This window comes from Austrofundulus limnaeus, unplaced genomic scaffold (assembly GCF_001266775.1).
Source record: "Austrofundulus limnaeus strain Quisiro unplaced genomic scaffold, Austrofundulus_limnaeus-1.0 Scaffold55, whole genome shotgun sequence".
NCBI lineage: Eukaryota > Metazoa > Chordata > Actinopteri > Cyprinodontiformes > Rivulidae > Austrofundulus > Austrofundulus limnaeus.
In genome coordinates, this window is record NW_013952457.1 from 411,013 (window position 1) to 421,838 (window position 10,826).

The following is a 10,826-nucleotide window of genomic DNA, read 5'->3' on the forward strand; positions in this document are numbered from 1 at the left end:
ATATATATGACAATTGATTTTTGAGATCAAAATGTGCCCGAATTGATTTATTAAATACAAATTTACGAAGTTTTGCGATTGGGATGAATTATTGCAATTGTGCTTTAAATTTCCCTTTATTTGTGATGCAAATCTGACATTTGACAAGACATTATAGACACAAACATAAAAAAATCCAGTGAAAAAGGACTTACCCATGATTCACTCTGATTGGATGGTGTTTAAATGGTTGGTTTAATCCTGGTTTATTCTGTTCAAGCTCCGCTAATGTTTAAAACCAGCATGAACTAGTGGAGGCCAAAGTTTTCCCACTAAAAAAAGTCAAACCATAAATAATCCACTTAAATATGAAGAGGTAACARTTTAGTTGTTCTGTAGACAAGTAGAGGTCCATAAATATCCTGTAAATTCCCCATGCTTTAAAAAGGCACTGAACACTGAATCCRTGATGGCTTTCTGTGCCAATTAATTATTCTTACTGGTGCTCACGTCTCCTTCAGTCAGACTCTCAGTCCTGTGTATGGCAGTGACTGTCACACATTGTGTCCCCCCACCCTCCCCTTTCTGCCAATAGACACACACTCCACTGTCCCCATTTACATCCCAGCCTTCCCAGGTCCTACTTTCCACCAGTTTACAAAGGACACTAATTTTAARCCCCAATTTATAGAAAAATAAATAAATCACTGATGTCACCAAAAACCTGAAAGATACCATAACAGTATTAAATGTTTTACATTACACTGATTTGTTTCACACTAATACACTATAATCATTGTTCAACATGAACAGGATGTTTAATACAACCTRTTACAGTCCTGCAAGGTCTTTTTTTTATCCTGAATATCTGGCATYAAATATTGTTATAAGACAACAACAGACAAGTTTACAGGTGCATTTTAGTTTATTAAAGAATGTCAGTTTTAAGTGGTCATTGTGCAAAAATGCAATTTGGTGGTTAATAAGGTTCTTCTTAGTGACTCTATATGACACCTGTGTAGGCATAGAGAAGATATTTGGAATTTACTTCTATTATTAAGTCTTAACACACTTGAACCACAACTTGTACCTCATAATGCACATCGGTTATTTTTCTGCTTTTTTCTACATTATTATTATTTCAAATGTCTATTTAACTGCTAAGACATGCTGCCAGTCACCCTTGTATAATTCAGATACATTCTTATAAAGTAACCATTACCATTACTCATTAGCATAAASAAGACTGAGTCAAAGCATCTTTCTTCATAAAAAATAAAAGTGCTCCAGACAAGAAACTTCACTGATTTTTCTTAATAGTAAAGGAACTGCTCCAGTTTTGCAGTGAAATAACATTATGTCAAACCTAAGTCCCAACTACCAAAACGACACATAAAAATCTGTGAAGTTCAAAAATCCAAGAGTGCAAAAGTCAATCCCTTTAAAACATGTAAACACAACAGATACCACAAGCCCTACAACGAGAGGTCAACATCTTTCTCAAAACTTCAGTATGTTTTACAGCTTAACGTGTGCTAAAACAGCAGTACATTCTGTCCCACATGCATGGCGGAAATACGTATAAGGCACAGAAAAGAACGAGGCATCATGTGCAACGCGGCGAGACGTCTAAAATAAGAATCTGCACTTTTAATGCACGTGCTTCTACTTTGGCTGGAATCAGCAGCGCATGTTGAGCTCCAGCAGGTAGCGAAGGCGACACTGGCTCTCTTTGTAGATGAGATATTCACTGTTGCTGAAGTAGCTGTCAGAGTACTGTGGCTGSTTTATGGCTTTTCCCTGAGGAACAGTAACATTCTTTCCCTCCAGAGTGACGACAATGTCCTTAGATGGATCTGAAAACACCAAAGTTAAAGACAATATAAAACAGAATTGTTTCCTTTATGAAACAAACAGAACAAGCACTGTACCTGGTTCCACTTGGCCTCGCGCCACCACACAGTCATAACCTGCAGGAGCCTTCTTTAAGGTATGGTCATCTTTGGTAATAGTGCACTCTTTGCCCAGAGCTACCTCACTGAGAAACATCACTCCAGTGTTGTTCGAGGGCCGAACTACAAATACACCACAACAAAGTATGATTCAAATGTTATGATTTCCATGGAAAATACGAGCCATCTTTTAAAGCCCTGTCTCTGCAGCCTCACCGTAACACGMAGACTTGCAGTTTTCAGATGCAAAGTAGATCCCAGAACCAACACGGCCTCCGGAATGAGGCATTATCCTTAAGCCGCTCTTCAGGATAGCCGCCACTACCGCTATGTTAGTCCCATGCCACAGCAGACGGCGATTCTCCAACGCGTCATTCTCGCTGAAACGCCGTCCCTGCAGAGCAYACTGTGTTAGCTCCTGGTTCTGTGGCTTTCTGTGTTACACTGAGCCAAACTGGACCAAGCGCCTACCTCGGATTCACGATCAACTTCCCACACGTTGATGATTTCTGGTTTAGAATAGCCACCTGAYGTCGCATTCAGGTACTTTTTTATGATCTTCGAATACAAAACAACAAGCAAATGAATAAAACAAGAAATATATATTTTACCCATGAGAGGTCTGAGATGTTTTATAAAAAAAATCCTTGTATAAACATGTTCTTTAACACATTACCTTAAACATTTCAGTTTTTGGGTCCAGCAGGGTGAGCCTGCATTTCAGAGACGTGTAGTCTTGGTCAAGAGGATGAGGAACAGTCTCTACCATCTCTTCCTGAGCCTTCTCAGCTTCTGATTTCAGTGTCTGGGCGAGCTCAATGTCTGCCAACACCTAAACAGAGCACAAACAAAAATTAAATAAATAAAAGTCTTTAAAACTGGCAGAACTTCAAAAAGAGACTTTCAAACGTATAAACAAACCTCACCATAAGCATCTCTTTTTTCTTCTCAATAATGTCTGTGTTGTCGATTACTGGCGGTCTGTTTCTGCCAAAGTTGTGAGGGATCGTGGTGAAGAACTTGGATGAAAGCTCTTCCAGGCGTTCTCTTCTGCTATTTCGATTCATAGCTGCTTCAATCTCCTCCAAAACCTCAAAACCCTTTGCAATCTGCACCTTGCTGAGCTTACCCAAAGGCATCTTTTTGATGTCTGCAAAATGAGAAAAACACACACAGGGAAACACACCTCATCAAGATTGTTTCATTCTCTGCAAGTAGTCAGCAAGTAGGCGTCTCTGCAGTGCGTAGGTGGAGGTTCTTAGGTGGGCGGAGTTTGGCAAAACTGTGATTGGTCGGATTGACTTGTGGAGTAAATTAAAAGATGATATATTAGTAATAGAAAAATTATTGTGAACATGTAAACATAATTTACTGACTACAAATTTGGTTCGGCAAGCACCTTCCTATTGAGTTATGATGCATTCAAAAGTAGCGATCTTTTCCCACGCCAAATTGTTACACATCTCCACATGTACAATGCAGGACTCTAGAGTGCGACCAGATTTCCTAACAGTGTGACTAAAAAAAATGACCAGTCACACTGGTGCGACCGAGGAGGGGGAGCGGTCGCCCGCTGAAAAAAAGTTTCCATGTTCCATAAAAATAATCCAGCAGTATCAATGGTCGCCAGCCGACAGTCTCATCTCTCCTAATAACACTGCGTTCTGCTCWCGGGCTCCGCTCCACACCTCCCGCGTGCACACACACGTTTGTTGTTCTATCCTCATGGGGACTTTGCATTGACTTCCATTCATTTCCCCGTCAGTTCTATAGCCAAACATAACCTCCCAGGTAGACTACGCACCTGACCCAAACCCTAACCTCACCAGGTTGTGTGTACCGGGGAAATGGTCAATAACTGTACCCACCATGAAGCAAAAATCTGTACACACACGCGCGCACGCATAGCGAAACCGCATTTTTTGTTTTTACCCAGATCTGAGTCTAAAACCAGTTCTTTCTTGTTAGCTGGAGATGAAAACAAGATGTGGACGGTTGCTCGCTCTTAAGTCCATCTTGTTAATTTAAGAGTCGGGGTCTGAGTGCTGCAGATCATTTCAGCTGGACAAGGAAGCTCATGCGTATGGCAGGCCGCTTTTGCACTTAATCGACTTCACCACATTTATATTCCAAGTATATGAAATTGGTTCTTCTGGGTCTCAGGAGGATAAGACTAGACATATTAGATATTTAAGTGAAATAATATAAGATAATAAGATTCAACTAATGAAGAAATTGCAGACTTTTGTGTTGTTATTTTTTTAAACATCTGCACAACCTTTTAATAAATATCAGTAATATTTCTGTTATTAATCATTATTCTCTGTTCATCATTCTGGTTTATCCAAAGCCAAAGATCCATAGTAGTCCATCTGAGGGGCATGTGTCTAAAACAAATTTAACCGTGAAATGTTTAATATGTTTATAAGACTTTCTGCCCTTAAACATTTGCACTTAGAATTTTATAGAATCACTTTAAATACTTTTCAGTAAGTTAAATGTCTACAATTCTGGTTCAAATGAATAACTTTATGTTTACTTGTTAACTAATTATTTTCGAGTTAATGTTGCCTTAATGAACAGTGATAAAAAAAACACCTGTAAAACTCTGATGTTAGGCGATGTGGTTTGAAAATTTTGGTGCACCTAACTTTTGTGCCGGTGCGCCTAAGAAAAAATGTTAGGAGCACCGGTGCAACCAATGCAAAAAGTTAGTCTAGAGCCCTGCAACGTTCAAATTTTGTGCAGTTAGCACCTTCCTCTCTCAAGTTTTAACTAAAATTAATATTTATATTTAAACATAGAGGGGCTTTCTTGAAGTTTTGACAGAGTTACGTGTCGTCCCCCCGACCCAACTGAGCAGTGTTCAAACCCCACCCAAAATAGTCAATCCAACCAATCACGTCTTCAATAAACTACGCCCACAAAGGTCAAACAGACCAGTCATGTCTTGGACAAACTCCTCCTACACACCARGTGACTGCAGAGRCCCCCTTCTCCACTGCTCAGATACTGMGTTTCACTTAAGATAAAGGGATGTGTAAAAGCAGACTTCAGCCTTTTCTTTTTAGTAATAGTTAATCATTTGTCTTCCTGCTTCCCAACAATCTTTGCGCTATTTTATGACTAATTAAAACTAGAAAGTTACTCAACAGGCCTTTCAAACATTCACACCTACACCAGTTTTAAAACGATTGGTTCACTGAGACACACCCACCTAGGTTCATACATTCCATCGCCTCCTTGAACATGTCATTGCTGAAAATGAGGCCGATAAGTTTCTGCGTGGCTTCRTCAAGGGTGCAAGGTTGGATGTTTTTTGACACTTTGACGGTTTTCCCATCAACAGTGTCCACCTGCGATGCCGAGGAGTACACCAAGAGTTAATGCGGTGGAAAATGCTAAACTAAAACATCACGAGGTTTGTCATGTGCCAAAGTGATGCCCTGTGACGTTACCTTGACCTCAGCGTCCTGCTCTCCATCCACCTCGATCAGAGCGTACTTCCCAGAGTGACAGACAAAGTTCATCCGGTCACTCCAGTTGTTCTTTGTCTTGTCCTTAAACTTTTTCTCAAAGTCTTTGACGGCCATCTCCAGYTTACTGAAGTCGTTCAGTTTATTCTGACCCGCTTCCCCCTGGATTAATTAACAGACATGAATGTTCAAAAACACAGCTGCATGAGTTGGAAAAAACTGTAATGTTTTATTGGTTATATGTATGAAAGTTCACAAATTTAACTTTTCTTATTTATCTAAACTCATATGTCTGCCTCTAATTTATGAATCAACATGCAACAGATAAGATAAGACAAAGTATGRCATCATCACAGTGTTTATTAAACTTACCACTCTGCCCCATCGGTTCCATGAATAGTACTTGTTGTTTGCTTTAATAACTTGGATTACATAAAACTTATTGTTGTTGTGTCCTATGTTTGTCTGGTTGAGCATGCAATCGTAATCCTCATAAACCTGTTRGAGATGAAACCAAATTGTAAATTAGAACTGTATTTAATTTCTGTATTTAAAAACCCTGTTTATTCCAGTGTTGCTCAGTGATCTACCTCTCCTGAAGAGGACAGTGGGCAGTGTTCATCCACCTTCTTTCTGCCTTTCTGCTGTGGCCCTGCAGCCAGGAGGGCCTCCTTTGCTGACGTGAAGGCATCCTTGGGCTGTGCCGCGGGCTCCTCCTTCACCTTCTTCCCACCTGCTTTAGCAGCAGAAGCAGCTCTTCTCTTTGGTGCCATGACTGTCCTGCACAGAAACCTGCCATCATGTTCAGACAAGTTCAGACATGCCTCAGCTCGCCCTGTGGCTCAGACAGGATGACCACATGGCTTTAAATGACACAAATCTAGTATATTTACATTTTGGCCACATTGTTAGAAACTTATCATTGAATTAGGCGATAATTATTTAGATTACTAAAATAGTAGTTTTTAAGGAGGGTTTTTTTTTTGTGGAGGACGGACAACTAAGGAGCTTCAGACTATTTATATCTGAAAACGACCTGAATCCTTTGGGAACTTACCTTTTAGCAACAAACGATGTTAGCAAAACACCAGCTGCAGTTGTCAGGGGAGAGTCTGTTCCCTGCGGAACCTGAACACTTCCTGCAGGCTGGGCCAGAGGTTCGTGCTGAGTTTTAGAGGTGGGACTTCTCTCTTTTCTTCGGCGGGAGTTCAGAGAAGGAAGCTGACCGCTGATGGACCGCGGCTGCCATCTAGCGGGCTCAGTCGGAAACGCTTGTTTGGAACATCTGATCAGCTGAATGGTTTCACAAATTACTAACAGATCACGAAATGAATTAACTACAGTTCTTTGAAACAGTAACCACTATCTAAAACGTGATAATTTTGCAACAAAAACTGTTTTTTTAATAATCAATTTAGAAGTATACAGTTAGATTGATTTTCTGCAAAGAAAAGATGAAATCATTTAAAATCCATTAAAAACAAGTGGCAAACCTCAATGGAAACCAATTCCTGCCACACCGAAGAAAGGGGAAAAAATAATTTAGTCATGATTATGGGACATAATTTCAAACATAATGTTTGTGATGTGTTCATAATAATAAAATAAAATATYTTAGCACCTCAAAATTACCATGTATCTCACAATTAYGACTAAGCATCTTACATTTTTGACTGAYGTTCTCTCATATCAAAAATTTATAATTATGACACAACATTTCCTCATTATAGGAGCGCTCCATCTTATAATGTTTAGATGTAAATCATAAAGTCATAAAGAGATGATAAGTTTAATGAGGACATACAGTCTTGTGATCATATCACTTRACCATGAGATGATACATTTTGTAGAGCTGATGCCTCTCAGCAAGAAGGTCACCGGTTCAAATCCCGGTCCGGGGACCTTTCTGGGTAGAGTTTGCATGTTCTCTCCGTGCATGCATGGGTTCTCTCCGGGTACTCCGGCTTCCTCCCACAGACCAAAAACATGACTGTTAGGTTAATTGATRACTCTAAATTGTCCCTAGGTGTGAATGAGAGAGTGAATGGTTGTTTGTCTCGTTTGTCTCTATGTGTGGCCCTGTGATGGACTTGCAACCTGTCCAGGGTGTACCCCGCCCCTCGCACTGTGACTGCTGGATATGGGCACTATAGACCCACGCGACCCTGAAAAGGAAGAAGCGTGTACAGAAAATGGATGGATGGATGTCTTAATTCTTAGAGTCCAAGTAAATTTTATGAAATTACAAGTCATAATTTTGAAATTGTATTACCTAACTATGACCTAAATGGCTTCCATACTGATCACATTTATGGGCTAGTTTTATTGTTAGTTCACAATGTAAAAAAAAAAAATTGAAACCTGCACATTTAAAGTTTCATGGCGGGACTCTGTGTTCATCACACTGTGCCTCTCTCATTTATTAGAACAAATAAAAACTTCTCATGGAAAGCCCAAAAGCAGTGAATAGTAAGGCTGTACCTCCCAAATCATCATTGCAATGTTGCCACAAGATGGCAGTATGTAACCACAGGCTCTGCTGTTCATTACATCWGTCTCAGCTGTTCAGTCCCCCTGACTGCTGTGTGCTTTTCTTGGATGGCTTTGTTGGMTTTTCTGCCATATTGCCAGGTGATATTTGTGCTGGTTATTTCCAATTTAGGTCTGTTTGCTTTCAGCAAGATGTAGGTTTAAGCTCCCAATTAATGGACCATACAGAATTCAGAACCCAACTGGGTCAAAGTACAATTGGCAAGTTTATCCTACTTTTGAAATAGTTTAAAGATAGACTAATGGTTTGATCTTCGTCTCCATCTGACCTGAGGTATTCTTTTGATAATACACWGAACCTGATCTGGCTGGTCTGGATTGCGCTGTGGAGCTGGAGAACAAGTTCTCTGTCCTAAGATGTATACAAACCGTTGATTTGGCATAATGTAGATATTTAACAGTTTTCTGCAGGAGACTTGGGTGGAATTACACAAAGAAACCTGATTTGTTTGTAAGATTTGTTCATTCTATTAAAACATTTTTTGTGTTTCAATAATCTTGTGGAATCTGTCTCCTAACGGCACGCAAAGAAAACACTCAGAAACCGAATAATTTCAATACTTATAAAAAACACATTTTATTTACATAAATTACAAGAAAGCACAAACTGGTTCACCAAGAATCTACAATAAAAACGTCTTGTATATTATATTACACTGAACAGATTTACCATAATTTACTCAATTGTTGCAAGTAGAATAAAAAAAAAAACAAGGGTTATATTCGACTTTATCGGCATCTCGTTTAAAAATGCTACGAGTCAAAGACCAAAATAACGCAATTGGGACATTGTACTCACAGCACTCTGAGAACAACAAAGTCAGGATGATCATCTGGGTGACCTCCTTCTTATCTGAGACACCTGATTAAGGACTAGTGATAATATTACTCTGTTTACATCGGTTCAGCTGATCCTTCACAAGGAGGATGTTGTGGAGTCCACCACCTCTCGCCCGTTACAAACTGTTGGAACAACGTTGGAGGCTGACGCTGCAAAACATTCAACAAACAGCAACAAATTTAAACTTTTTCTTATTGACCACAAACTGTGCTATTGTTCATGATATGTTATAAATGAACCTTCATGTTCACTTTTTTCATATAGTTCTAAAAATAACCGAGACATATTATCACAAATGGATTTGAAGCAAAATAAACAAAAAGGTAATAAAAAGATATTTCAGAATTTCCAATTAAAATATAGCTAATATTTTGGTCACAATTTACAGCCCAAATTCATTTAATCTGTTTTTTTTTTTTTTTACACTTTCCACACTTCTGTGCTACATGGTATAAATCTTCTAAAGTAAACAGCTGTTGATTGATAAAAATGGATTCAGTTTGCAGAAGTAGAGTTCAATTCTGACCAAACTGATGTGGTCAAAACCGAAGTGGATTTCTGCCATCTTAAAACAACTCAAATATCAAATGCTTTTTTTTTCTTTTTCTTTCTTTTTATTTTTGTAGAATTGCTGTTAAATTTTAATGACATTGTTGCACAAATCAAGCACAAATAGCAGCTGAGAACTTCTGGTGCAGCACTGTCACATCAAAATTTCACAATAAATCTCTTAATACATACGTGTCAAACTCAAGGCCCGAGGGCCAACTGTGGCCTTCCACTGCATTTTCTGTGGCCCGCGAGAGCTTCAAAGACATATTAATGTCTTAAAATGCTCCTCTAAAGCCAGTATTGATCATAAACTACATCTCACATAATGAATGCATTTTACCAGCAAAATAATGTCATCCCGTGAATRTGCACGGGGTTCAAAAGTGGCCTGCAAAAATCTCTGTGTAAATTTTTAATTTTGCTTTATTTTCACAGGCTACTTTTGCTGCAGCCAAGTTGTACTGGGAAGTGGAAATTTCCCACTTCCTTTTAAGAAATTTAAACTGAAATGCCMCCTCCAGTGGGGGTTCTGTGCTAGAAAGTGGGAGAGTTCAGGTTTAGATAGCAGAAGTGAATAAAACTCCTTTACTTGTACTTTGAATTGTATTTCTGTATTATTTATTTCAGATTTAGTCAGTCGTACGCGTGTTTATGAAAGGACATGTTAAAATGCTGGTTTTTTTTGCACTAAATACCCCATAGAGCTCCGTTACTGAGACAAGAAATGTAACGTTTCATGTTTTAGTCAAAGTTAAACATGAAAAGTCAAAGTTTATTACAAATGGTCATTTGAGCGCCACCATAATGCTCTGATGACACTCTGTGAAAATGAGTTTGACACTCATGTCTTAATATGTCAGTTTTTCTGCCTTGATAATTACCTACTATAAAAGTTTATAAAATAATGTTAAACAGTTAAAACATTTTGAGATTGGAGTTGTTTTAAGACAGTATCCTGATGCATCTCAGTAATCCAGGTAAAAAAATCAAAAGGAAAAAAGTTGTATAGGTCCTCTGGACAGGTTCTTCTTTAATGAAACGTTTCGTCTCTCCTCCAAGAGACTTCTTCAGTCTGAGAGTTTCAGGCAAAATTCAGGCTTTTGAGTCCTGCCTCCAGGTGACTGATACTCACATCACATGGCCATCGTTCACACCTAATTAATACCTATTGTTAACAGGGGGTGGAGAGATACTGCCAATGTACTGCCAATCCTACAGCGCTGCCATTGGCAGTATCTCTCCACCCCCTGTTAACAATAGGTATTAATTAGGTGTGAACGATAGCCATGTGATGTGAGTATCAGTCACCTGGAGGCAGGACTCAAAAGCCTGAATTTTGCCTGAAACTCTCAGACTGAAGAAGTCTCTTGGAGGAGAGACGAAACGTTTCATTAAAGAAGAACCCGTCCAGAGGACCTATACAATTTTTTTCCTTTTGATTTTTTTACCTGGATTACTGAGATGCATCAGGACATT

The 10,826-nt window shown here is 39.0% G+C and overlaps 3 protein-coding genes across 4 annotated transcripts in view; all 3 read right to left on the reverse strand.

The window, feature by feature from the left end:
* Nucleotides 1-815, reverse strand: part of gpr61l (G protein-coupled receptor 61-like) — a 3,782-nt gene extending 2,967 nt beyond the window's left edge. Inside the window, exon 1 of the mRNA XM_014009018.1 lies at nt 195-815. The gene's annotated coding sequence lies outside the window, so the exon portion shown is untranslated. The remainder of the gene's footprint in view (nt 1-194) is intronic.
* Nucleotides 816-885: 70 nt separating this feature from the next.
* Nucleotides 886-6,582, reverse strand: parp3 (poly (ADP-ribose) polymerase family, member 3; the record flags this gene model as incomplete). 2 transcript variants are annotated; one of them, XM_014009046.1, is given in 11 exon segments in its annotated part: nt 886-1,835; nt 1,911-2,054; nt 2,148-2,325; nt 2,403-2,489; nt 2,608-2,763; nt 2,858-3,081; nt 5,149-5,287; nt 5,390-5,569; nt 5,780-5,905; nt 5,998-6,187; nt 6,465-6,582. In XM_014009046.1, coding segments are annotated over 11 exon segments (1,718 nt in total), but the record flags the coding sequence as incomplete, so codon positions are not given.
* A 1,924-nt stretch (nt 6,583-8,506) lies between these two features.
* The window catches only part of grm2a (glutamate receptor, metabotropic 2a), a gene marked incomplete at its 5' end in the record, with an annotated part of 11,576 nt that continues 9,256 nt past the window's right edge, over nt 8,507-10,826 (reverse strand). The window contains 1 exon segment of the mRNA XM_014009047.1: nt 8,507-8,947. Coding sequence (XP_013864501.1) covers nt 8,874-8,947 — 74 coding nt within the window.